Source organism: Penicillium subrubescens (genome assembly GCF_028828155.1).
Source record: "Penicillium subrubescens strain IBT 31985 chromosome Unknown utg000002l_segment0_segment0, whole genome shotgun sequence".
NCBI lineage: Eukaryota > Fungi > Ascomycota > Eurotiomycetes > Eurotiales > Aspergillaceae > Penicillium > Penicillium subrubescens.
This window is the reverse complement of record NW_026643152.1, coordinates 6,686,186-6,702,533: the sequence shown is the minus strand read 5'-3', so window position 1 is coordinate 6,702,533 and position 16,348 is coordinate 6,686,186. Positions and strand designations below refer to the sequence as shown.

General features: G+C 47.8%; 5 protein-coding genes across 5 annotated transcripts; 4 read left to right on the top strand and 1 right to left on the bottom strand.

Moving 5' to 3' along the window:
- Window positions 1-1,356: 1,356 nt before the first annotated feature.
- N7473_003756 (uncharacterized protein) lies at window positions 1,357-3,177 on the top strand (the record flags this gene model as incomplete). The annotated part of the gene is made up of 5 exons (XM_057149696.1): window positions 1,357-1,414; window positions 1,466-1,530; window positions 1,584-2,693; window positions 2,760-2,864; window positions 2,929-3,177. The coding sequence occupies 5 exons, from the start codon at window positions 1,357-1,359 to the stop codon at window positions 3,175-3,177; spliced, it is 1,587 nt and encodes a 528-aa protein (XP_057013350.1).
- Window positions 3,178-3,670: 493 nt separating this feature from the next.
- On the top strand, window positions 3,671-4,606 carry N7473_003755 (class I SAM-dependent methyltransferase; the record flags this gene model as incomplete). The annotated part of the gene is made up of 1 exon (XM_057149695.1): window positions 3,671-4,606. The coding sequence occupies one exon, from the start codon at window positions 3,671-3,673 to the stop codon at window positions 4,604-4,606; it is 936 nt and encodes a 311-aa protein (XP_057013349.1).
- Window positions 4,607-6,113: 1,507 nt separating this feature from the next.
- N7473_003754 (alpha/beta hydrolase) lies at window positions 6,114-7,188 on the top strand (the record flags this gene model as incomplete). The annotated part of the gene is made up of 2 exons (XM_057149694.1): window positions 6,114-6,297; window positions 6,362-7,188. The coding sequence occupies 2 exons, from the start codon at window positions 6,114-6,116 to the stop codon at window positions 7,186-7,188; spliced, it is 1,011 nt and encodes a 336-aa protein (XP_057013348.1).
- A 2,270-nt stretch (window positions 7,189-9,458) lies between these two features.
- On the top strand, window positions 9,459-11,364 carry N7473_003753 (putative amino acid transporter; the record flags this gene model as incomplete). Its single annotated transcript, XM_057149693.1, has 3 exons — window positions 9,459-9,925; window positions 9,984-10,819; window positions 10,874-11,364. The coding sequence occupies 3 exons, from the start codon at window positions 9,459-9,461 to the stop codon at window positions 11,362-11,364; spliced, it is 1,794 nt and encodes a 597-aa protein (XP_057013347.1).
- A 2,315-nt stretch (window positions 11,365-13,679) lies between these two features.
- On the bottom strand, window positions 13,680-15,117 carry N7473_003752 (putative integral membrane protein; the record flags this gene model as incomplete). Its single annotated transcript, XM_057149692.1, has 5 exons — window positions 14,940-15,117; window positions 14,782-14,886; window positions 14,311-14,708; window positions 14,196-14,260; window positions 13,680-14,134 (listed from the first exon to the last, which is right to left on the bottom strand). The coding sequence occupies exons 1-5, from the start codon at window positions 15,111-15,113 to the stop codon at window positions 13,680-13,682; spliced, it is 1,197 nt and encodes a 398-aa protein (XP_057013346.1). The 5' UTR covers window positions 15,114-15,117.
- Window positions 15,118-16,348: the final 1,231 nt, after the last annotated feature.

Below are 16,348 nucleotides of genomic sequence, written 5' to 3'. Positions count from 1 at the left end.
CCTGAGTCCATATGCTGCGGTGGCCCGGGTGTTTCTTCGCAGCATTGCCAATAAGACGCCCTGCAACGATGCAGATCTGTCTAACTGCGCGTCTGCCTTGAAAGATCTTCGAAATGCGCAGATTACCAAATCAGATTACGCAGGCAGCTTTCTCTCTTTAGGGACTAGCCTGGTAACCTTTCATCGCCTCATATCTGGTGTATCAGCCAGCACCATTTGCCGACATACGTTAACCCTGATTCGGCCATTCTATTACGCGGGGAAGCTCCAGGGATTGGACACGAGGGAGCTAGTGTGTCTTATTTTTTTGGACACAAGTCAATCGTTATTCCGGGCCCGCATCCCTGTGATTCAACTTCAAGAGCAAGATCCCTCTGTGGTGAATCAGCAAGCGGGGCTCTGTGGGTCACTTATTCCACTTCTTTATCGAGTCTGTGTTTTGGCTTCTGGAGTCAGGACAGGCGATGAAGAAGATATCTCCCACTCTATCACTTTTGATATACTCTCAAAGGAGCTGAAGAATTGGTCTCCGATTATTCCAGACTCTGTCTTTGAGCGGTTTTCACCGGAGGAAATGATGCTTCTCATCTCCCAGGCAAATCTCCACCAAAACGCTGCACGTCTAATACTTCATCGGTTGAGATACCCATTTGGAGAACAAGACACCGAGGCGGAAGCATTATCTTCATCAATCGTGGAGCGTATGACCCATTGCCTGGGAGTGGCAGGGAGATATCCACCTAACATCACTTTGGTGCTATTGGTTGCCGGCTCGGAAGTTCATGAAGAGGCGAAAAGAGAAGAGATACGATCCTTGGTCCTCAAAATTAACGGGGCCAGATTTTACCCCTTTATCGAGAACTTACTCATGTCCCTATCTCGTGTCTGGAAAGCCAGGGACCAAGGCACGGCACGCTATCTGTTTTCACTTTTTGAGAATGATCCAGACTTGAATATTCCACTCTAAAGCCGAGATAAACGACAAATTTGAGTTGCTGGTTTTCTTCCATTGGTTCAAAATCTGATAAGACAGGCGCCAAAAGTTCTACCCAATGGGCGTAATAATGATTGTATGAGGATGTATTACCGGATCCACTATGGGGCAAAATTACGAATTCACCGTGCCTTCGCGAACGATCATTGGCCTTATTAGTGGGACTGTGTACGAAAGAAATTGTATGGATTCTTTTTTCTGGAATTACTACCCCGCAAAATTATATCGATTAGATATAGCGAACAGCTTCGGATATCCCGTGATAGCACTCATGGTTGATCATAAAAGCCCCAATTTCCAGACTTCCAAAGGCCCCAATGTGAATATTACGACCTTCAACTCACTCAATCGATTAGAACACCATGCCTGTCCACAGAACTGAGGATGGGTTCCCTCCCGGAACAATCTTGTTAGAAGACCGTGAGACATGTTTCGCTTGTTCATTGGCTCCCTAAACTAATCATCATAAAGGGAACTCCACTCAATCGGAGTTGATTCTGAGCCCAACCCCCACAGATGACCCAGATGACCCTCTGGTGAGGTTGTCCGATGTAACCCTATCGGATCCACACTCTAACACAATCAATAGAACTGGTCTAAACTTCGGAAAGCAGTCAACTTTGGGCTCACCTGTACATACGTGCTCTTCACCTTTGTCCTGATTGATATCAACAGTCTCGCATATAGTGGTTACATCAAGGAGCTGGGCCTGACCTACGGAACATTCAACATATCGAGCGGCTGTAACTTTGCAGGCCTTGCAATTGGATGTCTCTTGTTGATTCCTTGTGTGCACAAATATGGGCGACGTCCGTTATATCTTATCAGCGCTACCCTACAGCTTGTTTGTGCCATCTGGTGGGCAAACTTCCATCGGGCAGGGGAGTTGATCACCATCAGTTTTCTGGCAGGTATAGCAGGCTCAGTCAGTGAGGCAATTGTGATAATCACCGTTGTCGATTTGTTCTTCGTTCATCAGCACGCTCGAATGAACGGAATATTCATTTTCATGCAAAGCCTTGGCGCTACTGGTGGTCCGGTCATTGCAGGGTACATCGTCGTCTCTCTGGGCTGGAGGTGGATGTGGAAGATTGTCGCGATATTAGTCGGAGTCAACCTTCTTTTCGTACTCTGCTTCTTCGAGGAGTCCAAGTACACCCCTACCCTCGTTGGACACTCGGCTTCCTCAAAGACTACTGATTTTGTCGAGGACAAGGAAAAGTCCGGCACGACTACAGAGGCACAGCCTGTTTCATCAAGGGTGACTGTTGACGTCCAACGGAGCCGGAAATCCATTCGCCAACGCCTGGCCTTTGTTACAAAGACCGATATACCCATCTTCCAACACTTTTATCAACCTTTAATTGTTCTGTTTTCGTTTCCTGCGGTGGCATTCGCTGCCCTTACCTACGGATCGATTCTTTCCTGGTTTTCTGCCAATGTGTCGGCCGGATCTTACTTTTTGATAGCAAACCCATATAATTTCAACGCGGCTCAGATTGGGTTGTTTCACTTAGGTGGATTTGCAGGCACTCTTCTAGCCACACTCACAGCACCGCCGTTGATTGACTGGCTGATTGTCAGGCTGGCCAAACGGAACGAAGGTATCTTCGAGCCAGAAATGCGCCTGTGGATGATGTTCCCAGCTGCTGCTATTAATTCCGCTGGTTTGATGCTATCTGGTATCGGTCTTGCAAAGGTATTTTCAGACCCTCGAACAGTCCTTGATAAAAATCCCGGAAAGGTACTAATGGATTTTGTATAGGGCTTACATTGGGCCGTACTAGCCGTTGGAAACGGTATTTTCGGCTTTGGTTTTATCATCACTGCCGACGTTGCTCTCACTTATCTGACTGATAGTTATCCTAATGTATGAATCACCTTGGCTTCGTGCCAAATAATCTAGCGAGGACGAATTGGCTGACCCTTCACAGATCCTCGGTGATGCGCTTATAGCCGTCGTGTTCGTCCGCAATGGCTTGGCCATGGTCATTCGATTTTCGTTCACTAGCTGGATCTATGGCATGGGTATTCAGAACACCTTCATCCTCATTGGAGTGATTGCCTTCATCACTGCAATTTTACCAGTCTTGTTGATGATCTACGGTAAACGGGCTCGCGTGAAGACAGCTTCGAAATATAAGGGCTTCGCATCACGTCAACAGGTTGCAAGGGTCTCATAAGAGATCAGCCTTTATCAGATTGGTCCTTCTAAAATGGGACACGAGGCTCGCAGCGGGTCTGTCCGCTGGTGCCTGGTGGATGACGACGGGCGGGGCAGTAAATGCGTTGGAAAGTGTCGTATTCGCTAGCAGATGACCTTTTTCTAACTAAATAATGGACATATATAAGGCAAGAGGTTGTTCCAAGCATATCGAGCCAAGGCTTAACCTAACTAAATTTTGGACCTTATTCTGAAATCCGACCGTAGTAATTCCGACCGACAACACATCCACACTTCCCCAATCTAGCCTCTTCCAAATTCCATCTAAATCGGGCCTTCTGAATCTCAATTCCGCCGACAGTAAGGAAAAAGCGCCGCTATACCTCAATCGGAACCACCGGGTTTCGGGCCTATTGTTGGTAACGCCGACCCTTTTTTAAGCCCAGCAACTTTCCTGCTCGACATCATCAACCTACAATTTAGCCAGTGATTTTGCGTAAACTTCGTTGACCATGTCTCAACCATCATTTACGACAACCGAAAAGACCTTCAGCTCTTATAATCAAGAGCAAGGAAAGGCTTACGCGGCCGCCCGCCCAGACTATCACCATGCCCTGTACCAATTTATTATTGATCAACACACTGCCACAAAGGGTCAGCTTCACACTCTACTAGATGTTGGTACTGGTCCAGGCAATGTGGCTCGCTCGCTCGGCGTCCACTTCGCTCATGTCGTTGGGTTGGATCCATCCGAGGGGATGGTCAGCACTGCTCGCTCCCTGGGCGGCACCACCTCTACGTCTGAACCCATCCGCTTTGAATTGTCTACAGCCGAAGACCTGGGAACAAATATCCCTCAGCCCGTCCAGGACGCAAGTGTTGACCTAATCACGGCCGGAAATGCGGCGCATTGGTTTGACATGCCTCAATTCTGGTCAACTGCTGCACGGGTGCTCAAGCCCGGTGGCAGTGTGATCTTGTGGACCAGCGGCCGGACGGGTATTCACCCCTCAGTCCCCAATTCAGCCGCCATGCAAGCTGAGATGGATCGTATTGAGGAAGAGTATCTAGTGCCATTCTTCGTTCCAGGGAATTGGCTTACTCGCAACCGATACAGTGATCTGCCGCTTCCTTGGACCTTGGAGACTCCCATCGCGGGATTTGACGAGGCGACATCCAGCCGAAAAGATTGGGGTATGGAGACCGATTTCTATTCTATCAATCCCGAAGTGAACTTGGACTTTTTCGAGAAGATTATTGCGACTGGTAGTCCTGTGACTCGATGGCGCCAGGCTCATCCCGAAACCATTGGTACCGAACGTGACGTTCTTAAGATTTATCGGAGGGCTATTGAGCGCCTACTGCACGAGGCCGGGGTGGAGAAAGGAAAGGAAATGGTGAAGGGTGCCACACATGGTGTTGTTCTTATTGTGAAGAAGAAGATATGATTTGCCCAAGATACATGCTATTTCAATCTCAATTTGTTTTTCAATCCTGAACAGTCAACGGCTGAGAGACTCGGCTTTTTGTAGTCCCGAGCAGCTCACTGGTTCCGTATTGCATCCGTTGCCCGTGAAACTGCCTGAAACTGGCTCAAATAAGCTGGCTACAGCCTACAATAATTTATTGACAAACCCTCCATTCAACGAAGTATTTTTGCATGCTAGTCTGGAGGGCTGCTTGTTATTGGCTCCGCGGATCATCTCTCGCACGTCTTGGCGACAGGATATGGGTAGTTGATTGGCCCGCTCGGGTTTTGACGTCATCTATACTTTTTTTAGATGATGAGAAGTCCAGTTGCATAAGGGAGAAACATTTTCTAGCTAGTGAGCTCCGAGGAAGATTTGACACTGCAATGCATTCTCAGAATGGACCGCGAAGGATTTTCTTGCTATGTGTTAAAACACACCGCAGGTCGCCTTTGCTGAAGGACAACCTTAAACTCATACACGCAACGGAAACACAAAAACTCTCTCTATCTCCTTGAATTTCGGTATTTTTCACTTATCAATATCTGAAGGTAATTTTACCTTTGTCTTTTTAAATGGTGACTTACATGCTGACCGGAAAAAAGTATCCAACGATCATGGCGTCTCAAGAGGGCCTCTATTCACTCTACGTGCTCTGTATTATCATTGGCTGCGTCGTTGCCGTTTTCATCGGATATTCCCTGGATTACATTGCGACGAACGGATTTCGAGATTTTGAGACGACGCAAGAAATGTCGGTGGAACAAAAGAGATACATGAGAGAGGTTCGAGATCGGAATACGATGAGACTGTTGGAGCAAGCGAAATGGGGAGGGCGATGATGTGAAATAAAAGCCATAACCAATTCCATTCCGGACGTTGTCGGAGCAGGCGACACTAGATTGCAGAAAGCTGAATACTATGTTCGCCTGCATTAGACTGGACGACTGGATGTTTCCATTGGTAGCAAGATGATCAATACGATCATCCTGCGGAGGCTTGATATTTGATCTTATGAAGTCGAAGCACAACCTTAAGATAGGTCACTGACTAACGGGACGCACGACTACTAGATTTCATTTACCAGTGTTTTTGAGTTCCAATATTGAACTGAATTTTATGCACTAATAAGGATTTTATTCGTTGTCCTGCGTCCCCTCCCCCCTTTTCGGGTGTGGCGTGCTCAACACCTCAAATAATCAACCTTCCAGGACCATCACTCGCGGACAGTCCAAAGCATTCGATAAGTGCTTTGTAGGCGTAGACAATGCAACTCTGGGGAAATCACGTATTATAGCTTTCCCTTCTTTCCAACAACTTAAGAACTTACAGAATCCATGACCACTCGCGCTCGGCTCCACATCCCGGCATTAACTTCATCCGGATTGTCACGACATTGCCAACCCCTAGACAAACCCCGCATCTTCGATAGGTTTTCTTCTGTCTCATCAGAAAAACGGACGGTACCTTACGAGCTCAGATAGACATGCAGGCCACTCAGCCCTTAGGCCAAACTTTGGTCTATTCCACAGTTGATGGCCACGAAATCAAGTTCGACTACTACTTGCCCCGCAACGCTAGTGGCAGATTGCCAGCTGTGATCTACTACCATGGAGGAGGCATGACTGCAGGATGGCGTGGCGGCTTCAGCTTCCCGACTTGGCTACAAGGTATATGTGATACAATGACACCTTAATATTCCGATCGATCAGATAAGATTAACCAAAAGCGCAGATCACTGCCAAGAGAAAGGCTACATCCTTATTAGTGCGGATTATCGTCTATGCCACCCAACTACTGCTTTGCATCAGATTGACGATGCGAAGGCTCTGTTTAGATTCCTCGCGTCGGTAAACTTCCAGAATGCCTTGCCGGGATCTGTTGCACTCGACACGGATCGGATAGCGGTTACAGGCTTTTCGGCGGGGGCCTTTTCGGCCCGTGCAGCATGCATATACGCTGATCCCAAACCAGCCGTCCTGATGACGGCTTACGGATCCGCTGGAGACTGGCTTCTAGATCACTGGACGGTCAGAAGACCACCTACGACCATCGCCAAGCTTGTCGATCTCCAGCAGGTCCCAAAGCTACTCGCCGACAAAACTGTTGTGAGTGAGGACAAGCCAGTGCAGGGCATGATGTCCAACCGTTTCGCACTCACTGTTCGCTGGGAGCTTGATGGAACCTTCCTCGACAACTGTCTCGGGAGACCTGGGCTGGGCGCAGAACTCAACAAACTGCGCTACGAGGAGCGGGCTGCTGCACTTCCCGAGGATCTCAAGCCTGCATTTCCTCAGCTCTTTGTTTCAGAAAGTCATCCACCAACTATCCTCGTACATGGCACAGCAGATGAAGTTGTTCCTGACCAAGAGAGCGTGCATCATCATGAACAGCTCAAGAAATTTGGTGTCAAAACGGAATTGATTCTTGTGGAGGGTGCGGGACATGGACTTGTGGATTTAAAGAGCGGATTTCCGCCGAAACCAGCGGAAGGTAAAGATGAGGCCTATAGAAGGGCCGCCGATTTTATTGACGAAGTGTTTGCCACTCTGAAAATGTGATCTGAGCACCCACATCAGTCTCATATACTACAAGAAGCTCTCCCATGCTGTCTCTAGATATATTAGGTAGTAAATGCATTTGAGTCAACAATACCTACGCTAGTTTATGTGATGTTGATGTAGTAGTACTCGAGGTCATTTTTTCAATTTGCCATCGACTTCTAAGTAAGGATGAGATGAATGTCCATCCAAAACTGCTCGGATGTATAAGTCAGAACCTCCTTCTTACTGGTTAGTCGTCATGCAAGTCTGACACCGACGATAAGCTAAACAGTTGTCGTTGGTTCGGTAATAAGGAGCTGTTGATTGGGCTCCGGAATCTCATATCCAGGTGGGTGGCTTTCTTCTGGAACGTCAGACCGCAAACAAAATAACCGGTAATAGCCGGGCAAATCGGTGTTGTAGATCCAGAAGCTTGATGATACGAGCGGCTTCAATTTGATTAGGATCAGTTAGCACCAAACATTCTAGGAGGAATGTGAATCGGAGTAATCCCATAACTTCGAATACAATTCAATTCATCTCAAAACTATATTAGAGAAAAAAATCATGGTGATGAATTGATTGACTAACCCATGCGAAATTTCAAATCCGACTACGGCAAGGAGTATCTGCATTCAAGGGACACCGCATGTATAGCAGAATACAACAGAAAGTGGGGCTGATCGGAAATAACATGCAGTTTTAATTGGCATTTTGGTCAGGCTCAAAACACATTATTACATTACAGTGACAATTAGTCTTTGTTTCGCACTTTAAGACTTCATTTGGCAGTCTCGTATCGAACAGGGCTCTTGTTATCGTCCTCTCAGATAGGGGCGTGACGGGAAGTCGTTGATTTTGTCGCTTATTGTGCTCAATATACTCTAGCTTGTCTCCCATGAATGAACACCTTCCTGATATCTTACTCGAAGCCTGTCAAATTTTTGTTTGCACGATGAGCGTGCCAAGAGCTGCGATCTGTGGCTTGGCTGGCTACGCCTTGCCAAGGACCCTCTTGAGAGATTGACAAGCGATAGACCCGCGCGAAATGGGGTTCCAAATTGCTTGTTTCCGCCACAATTATTAGGTTCTATATTTCTTCTACTCTAGTTCTAATAGTCAAGAGTTAATAAGCTGTAGAAACTGTTCCTGTAGCTGCCATAAATTGGGCGTCGTGACCATATCGCCAGTCACACAAGTACCATGCGGTACTAGGATCAATCGTCAAGCTCGGGGCCGATGAAACGTCACGTTCGTATCGTGAGGAGCAGCTCCTAGACACGGGATCTTTGTACCGCAAAATGGACCACGCCCTAATTACTACATCTGCCTGCTCCCAACTCATGTAAGCACTAGACGAAGCTGATTACACTAGTCTTATCTGCACATACGGTCACTGACAAAATGACCACAAGAGTGATTCCAGAAGACTACTGTACCTAGAAAATAATGGCAAGACCTCGCGAGTCCGTCGGGGATCCACTTTTCCAATTAATGTCGGATAAGCTTTGGTGGACCGTCAGGACTCCGCTTGGCCTCCTCATTCATGATGGTGATTGGCTACGGCAAGTGTGGCTTGTGGAGGACCAGGTTGAATGCAACATTCTCCGCATCCCTGCACCCTGATGCCGATTCCCCGACGAATTGAGGGCCAATGGGCACTTGCGCATAGATAGCAACGTCAGAGCCGAAAGGCTTGAAGAAATTGGCTGTGACCTCCTGATCCACTTGCGGAGCAGGGTTCACGGAACTTCGCGAAGAACGACCTTCCTAACACGTGGGATTTGGCTCGATATTGGGACTGATACCGTGTTTCGCTCAGGGAGGCGGCCAATAACAATCAGTATGGCGAACAGTGAAACCCAAAATGATAACACTATTAACGACCTGCAAATTCAGTGTCCGGATTGGGCATGGTTCCCCCAATCAACTTGACGGCCAGACCCGACTGGTCATTTTCACCTGCTTCCGGTGGCACTGGTCATTGACTCGCTCTCGTCTTCGATGGAAGTTTTGATAATGGAGTGAGAAGGAAAAGGGTACAGGCCCGCCAATATCCGCGGAAGGCTTTTGACCGACTGGCCCACGCCCTCAGCGACCCCATAATCCAATGATAAGAGCGATCGAACCGGGAAATGATACTATATGTAGTAACTTGCGACCGAATAAGTAGTGGACGTTTCCCCAGATCTCGTGCCACCCTGTCGAGAGGTGCTTCTTCTTTTCATCCTCCCACTTGTAACTCTTTCCTCCAGCAATCAGTTTCTCTGCCCTTTTTGATCCTGATCATGTCCCAGCTCGGTAGCTTAGCCCTCGATGGAGGCGATCCTCGGCTTCATAACAAGGAGCGCGAAAAGATCGACATCCTCGCTGCGACTGACGCGAGTAATGGAATTCGCCCGCAGCACCGCAAGCTGCATGACTCTAGTGTCACCTTCGAGGAATACCACTACTATGCCCAGCAAACCCGTGCCGAAGAGGATTCTTTTGGTGGCCGAGAGACCGGATGGCTGTCAATCGTCTTTCCTTCCAAAAGCGACGGTGGCGTGCAGCAGACGACCACCAATGGGGGCAAGGATGCCTCGACCATCAATTATAGCTCCAGGGCGACTCGTATGACTATCACCGACGACGAATGGACGAATGCTTCCCGTGCGCTTCGTACTGCGACCCGTGGAGCTATCTTCTACCTGATCACCACTGATATTTTGGGACCTTTCGGTCTACCCTATGCGTTTGCAACTATGGGCTGGGGGTAAGCCTAAATATAACTCTCGGACGAAGAAGACCAATTGCTAACTTAATTATGACAGCCCTGGAATCGCCTTGTATACTGTCTTCGCTGGTCTAGCTGGATACTCTGGATACCTCCTCTGGGTGACTTTCCTCGGCCTCGATTCGTACCAGTTCCCTCTACGTAGCTTTGGAGACATTGGCTTCCGTTTGTACGGTCCCTGGATGCGTCATCTCTTCAACATTCTGCAGAGTATCCAGCTACTATTGAACGTCGGCTTGATTGTCATTTCAAACGGCGAGGCCTTATCCCAGGCCGCTAAGTTCAAGCTCTGCTTTATCATTTGCTGCTTGGTCTGGGCCTTGGTGGGCTTTTTCCTTGGTCAGGTTCGTACGCTGCAGAAATTCGGTTGGTTGGCCAATATCGCGGTGTGGCTCAATCTCACTTGCATGTTCATTACTATGGGAGGTGCCGCCCATTCTCCTCCCAACTATGCTGGTGCCTCGCAGTCTGCTGGCGCTACTATCGGCGATGGCTCTTCTGTTGTCCCGGTCAACGGTGTTTATCCTCCCGTGATGACCTCTGGTGGCCTCCCCAGTACTGGAGCTTTCGCCGGAACTGTTAGCGGTGCCATGCAGGCCGTCTTTGCCTACGGTGGTTCTATGATCTTCCCCGAATTCATGGCTGAGATGAAGCGCCCCAAGGATTTCCTGACTGGCATGTGGGCCGCCCAGGCTTTCATCTACATCTGTTACATGTTCTACGGTCTTTTCATCTACGGTTACCAGGGCCAGTACACCATTAACCCCACATACCTTGGAATTAGCAAATATAGCATCCAAACTGCCGGCAACGTCTTTGCTATGATCACCGCTATCATTGCCGCTGGTCTGTATGGCAACATCGGTGTCAAGGGTACGTTCATCCAACTAACTCTGCTGTCCTCGTGAAAAAGCTAATTGCATTTAGTCATCTACAACAATATTCTCGTCGAGCTTTTCCGCTTCCCACCTCTTACAAACAGGACTGGAAAGTTTCTGTGGGTGGCACTTATCCCGATTTACTGGGCCATCGCCTTCGTCCTCGCTGCCGGTATCCCCAATTTCTCGGGTCTTACCTCTGTCGTTGCGGCATTCTGTATCCTGCAGTTCACTTACACTTTCCCTCCCATGCTGGCAACCTACTACTGGATCAAAGAAGCTGCCGTGCAAGATGGCGAAGGATTTGACCCAGCCACTGGTCAAACTATTCGTCATGACAGGGGACTCAAACGCTTTGTTCGTGGTTTCATGGCTCAGAAGCCGAAGTACCTGATGTTCAGCATCTTCAACATCTTCTACGTCTTAGGCGCGCTTGCTCTTGCAGGTCTTGGCGCTTATTCTGCCATCACTGTCTTGATCGATGCCTTTGCGAAAAGCACCACTAATTCTTTCGTGTGCAAGAGTCCCCTGGATGGTTAGATGGAAATTTGGGCCATGCGTCCATCGAACACTTGTTTTTGATGTGATCTGACTTTTCTCTAATTTATTAGAGGCTTGGAGGCGGAATTACTACTCTTATATCACTCTGGTTTATCAACATTTGTAATGTTAGTTTGAATTTTCTAAATATTCCATGATTCTAGAGGTTTCCAAGATCAATCAATAATATATCGATCTTTCAAGCATGACAATCTCTCTCTAATCTCATGGAGCAGAAGAAATACCAAAATTAGTAATATTGTGAATGTCTTGGATCAATAAATCAGTCACTTCAAAGCAAATTATACACCAAGTAGGCCGGTCTTAACATAGATTATTCAAGTAAGATAAGCAAAATGAGTACTAAGCCTCGGCAGTCTTATCATAACGCAATCACTCTGTGGACCCCCATCCTTAATTCTCAAGGCCGAGTTCAATGCTTCAGAATCCTCTTCCAGAAAGCCCTAGAAGACTTTGCGGTCGTATGATCAGTCCATTTCAATAAATCAGCCTTATAATAGGAGAGAAGGCTTTTGTCAAGTTTCTCATTGATCTGTTCCATCGTTGCCAAAAGGTTGACGAACCGGTCATCAGAGCACAGACAATCGTGGGTGCACACAGAGTTGTGGGTATAATCTCCAGCTCTTCTTCCATAGTTGGTCATCGAAGTGCCTGGAAAATTGTTTCCAGAATCTCTGTCATGGCAGTTGCTGCCGTCTTGATTGTCCGCGGCTAGCGCATGTTGTATCTGCCAGTTTGCGTCCCGCTTCAAAGAAGCATAAGTGCGGTTGAACTCATTTTCAGTGAGTTTTGACAGGGCGTAAAGGAGATGACCATGCTCACCGGCCCATTTTTTGAACACACCTGCGAAATGAATACGTATCTGCCCCTCCTCTATACGTTTTTGACCGATTTTCTGACACAATTCTGCCTTTATAAGGTAGCTAGATTTGGTGGACATCTTTCGACGTAATTTATCGACCTCTTCATCAATACCTTGTAGCCGTTGAGTCAATATCCGGCGAGTATTCTTGGCCTCAATAATAGAGAGGAGTAATCTTGGCTTGGCTGGCTTCGCTGGCTTGCATAGTATTGTGGAGGTTGGTCGTGGTAGCAGGGGACTGCCTCCGATTCTTGGCCTTCAACAGATAGTTTGGACATCTTTATGGTAGGTAGGGTTTGGTGTAAGAGAAGAAACAAAGGTTCCTTGAGGAGGGAAAAATCTAGGAATAGGCCTTAAGAGAATTCATAGCTTTTGCTACAGCCAGCCGCCGCCTATACGGGTCTCGGAGCGATGGTCGCCCATGCTCCTAAACTCATTTGAGCTCACTAAACTGGAAAGGCTCCGCATACCCTGTTCAGATAGACGCGAGCTCTGCTTGAGGAATAGTGAACTTGAAAGAAGGGCTCCTCGACCTAAAAGTGACAAAGCCCAGATCATAAGTAGACGAGTCCACTGAAACAAATTTTCCCGGTATGATTTCTAATTTAGGCATGACGGCGAGTCTGTTGGCCTGATCTATAAGGCACCAACATAGAGCTATGTAGCATGTACCAGGGGCAGTCAGCCCTCCGGGAGGCTCTCCGGGAAGCGAGTGAGTCGATGGTGACCACTAGAGTAGTAGAAAAGATGGGAGAGAAAGGTAAAGAAAAAACATATATTATAGTCTACATGCTCCATCATCCAATTGCCTGCCCGGGAATAAATCCAGGCCGGAAATTACCGAAAAAGACCCCACTAAACATGCTTGGTTGCCAAGCGAGGGACCCTTTTTTTAACATCAAGCTTTCAAAAGCTCACGCTTAGGGTACTATTCGAGATTCAAGTCTCATGTTGAACGCGTAAATACTTTTCGACTTTTTGTGTGGTAGATCGAGGCTTGCGGTATCAAGAAATACGGATTTGCAGAGGGGCCCTTAGATTATCAGATAAAGGCGGCAAAATAGAAGAAAAAATGGACATGGTGGCTTGAGAGTTATGACTAGCTAAAATTCGAATCCACAACCAAGCGGACTTATGGAGTTGATACGAAGCGGTGAGATGATCTTTTCCATTATAGTACAGTTGTTACGGCGCTGCTCCTTTCTTCCTTCTTGGAAGACCTGATCCTAAATTAGATAAATTAGCATCCGGAACTAGGAAATATTTACGTGAGGATAACAAACCGTCCTAAATTTTGAACTGAAACTTTGTCACAATGCAAATTTTTGGCTGAATTGAAGCTGCCAGCTAGTGCAGAGAACTATTTTGTGTCGTGATAAAGAAGGTACCTTTGGCATGAAATTTCGTTGCAAAATATTAAGTTTAGTATAGACTATACATGTTCCCTCGCCAGGCGATGAGAACCCTCTGCATCATAGCCGTCTGTGGTTTGTGTGACTTCGAATGTCTGATGGATACCAATGTCCATCTTCCTTGAGGCTGGAATCGTGTGCTCAGTAGTGAGTCTTTCCTCACTGCTGCTGGGGCTGGTCGACCCTCCCCATGTCAACTCCGTATCCCTTTGGCTTTCGATGTTCGTCACCATGACAGCCAATTTATCCGGCCTCAAGCCCTTCTGCCTAGATCCATCCATCGACCCAAGCGGCATCGGTCGTGAGTTGCTGTTTGCGCCTAGACGCCCGGAGTTGGGAAACCCAGAAGGATATCTTGAGTCGTTTCGAGAGCCAAGCCATTTCCGGAGCAAGGGACGGAGCGTAGCGAGACTACCGGCGGTGATACCCAGACCAGCCTCGATGTTGGACCAGATGGCGATTTGGTAAGTCGCATCTGAAGAATGTTAGCAACTCGGGCGACAACTCGGAAATGCTGGTACACATGGGTTACGTACAAAGGAAATCAGCATCCGCAAACGTTTTCACAAAGGGGAAACGGATAATCACAGCCGAAGAGGCACTAGTCATTGTCAGCTCGATATCTCAGCAACCTTGACCGAGTATACTCACATGCAAGCCATGCTCAAAATGCCAATAACGGCCAGCTTCGCCTCTCGCTTCATGTGCAGCTTGGCGACAAGGAAAATGGGCAGGATTCCAACAGTGAAATCACAAAGCGCAGCAAATGCACTGTATATGTATGTCATGATGATGATGATGTTGATACTGATGCAGTAACCCTCGATTTCGGGGTCCATGGCGGTTCGAGTCCAGAAATAAGACAGTGGCTTACACTGCAAGAGCATAAGGAAGAAGAAGACGAGTCCGGCAATGACTGTTAGGATCATGACAGTATAGAGAGTCCAGATGTGTGATCGTTTGACGGTAATTCGCATAAGGAAAACGCTGATGGAAATTTTGCATCCAATAGAGGCGAAGCAATAAGCAACTTCGCAGAGCCACCAATACTATCATCGCAAACGTTAAGTGAATATCATGTTGCAAGAGCCCAAGAAAAGTCCCAGACAAAGCCTTGCTTACCTTCATTGCTGTTACACGCTGGTGCGCTGTAAGGTTCTCAAATTTCCGTCCAGTGCCGTAAAGAGTACCACCAATCATGCAAGCCGAGAACATAATATAGAATAACTGCACATGTGAGTTTCCCACGTCCTCAACGGCAGAAGCAAAAATAGACTTACAGCTGCAAACACCATTGCGCCATCGTCCCAACCAAATCCCTTCACGATCCATCCTCGTACATAGCAGCGCAGCATGACTGCTATGGTTGCTATCGGCATGAAGACGGCCGCAGTCGTCTTGACCGCCAGTGCCCTTTGATCCTCGTCGTCCGACATCCTGTTACCGAACGACATCCTGTCACCGAGTACTCTGTGTACGACAGGATGAAGGAAGGTCTAAGGTTTGTGGAACGTGGTTTGTGGGGAAGAGAACTGTTTAATAAATTGAGCTGCAGGCCATTTTGATTAGCGCGGAGTGAAAGTGCCAACCGCTGATTGAGATTTTTGAGTCTTCAGGGGCGGCATCTAGCGCACCGCACAAGTGGTCTAGTTCACGTAGTGGCGAATCATCAGAAGTGATCGACACAAGGCTCAGAAGCAGTTTTGTGCGGAAACTAGCCAAAGCGAGAGCTTCTAACGGGGATAATCACAATTTTAGAGGACCACTTCAGACCGGTGGAGAAGGCATTTTGACTTGCCGCAAGTCGTGGCAGACGTATTTCAGCTACTGCCGTGAAAGCCCGAAAAGCCGGGATGCCATGCACAAGAAAATGGGTCTTCTGGATGCCGAGGCGGTCTTCTTCCTCGTGAGAGGAGCATTTACCTAGTGGATGCCGTCTAACTTGGCAAGTTGGCGCGGTTTGACGAGCGATGTAGATCCACTATACACGGCCAAGGGCTCCCGAATTGGCACAAACCCCGCTTCCCAGAGCCTTGGGCGTGACAATCAGTTCCGGTGGCTTGTTTGTTGGCGTTTTTCTTCGCAGGGGGTTGAGACCCGATTGTCTGGATTTCATCAGGGACTTGCATGGGGTGGAGAAGAAGAAATGAGACATGGGATTGATAATGCATTGTTTCAACCTTGGAAAGTCGCTGAGACTGACGGGGCAGCCACGCTAGGGACTACTAAGGGACCTCAATCCGTGGAAACGGATTTACTTAGTCAGCTCCTGACATCCATCCATTTTAGGTAGGTTCATTCCATCTAAGTTACTTATCTTTCATGCTTATTAGTTGCTACTATATAGTATCCCGAGGTTCTCAATTTCCACGAACCGACCGTTATTACTTTGAAACGGATTAAGAGCTGCTCCCGTGCACATCATTAGGGGATGGGTTTTCCCAACCCCAACACAAATGGCTCTAGCCCTGATCAAGTTTAGCGTCGGGGTATGGAAACATCAACCGAGCCAGACGCGTCTAGGCTTTGGACCGTTAGGCTGCAGGGGAGAAAGTTTCCTGTACGGAGGACAAAGCACCAAGTTCTCCGTACAACTACTACAGGTACGCTTCACGTGGGAAAGGGGCTTGTGTTTAACCTTCAAGCCTTCTGGGGGTACGAGGCAATAGAAACTTAGTAGATCAGCTAT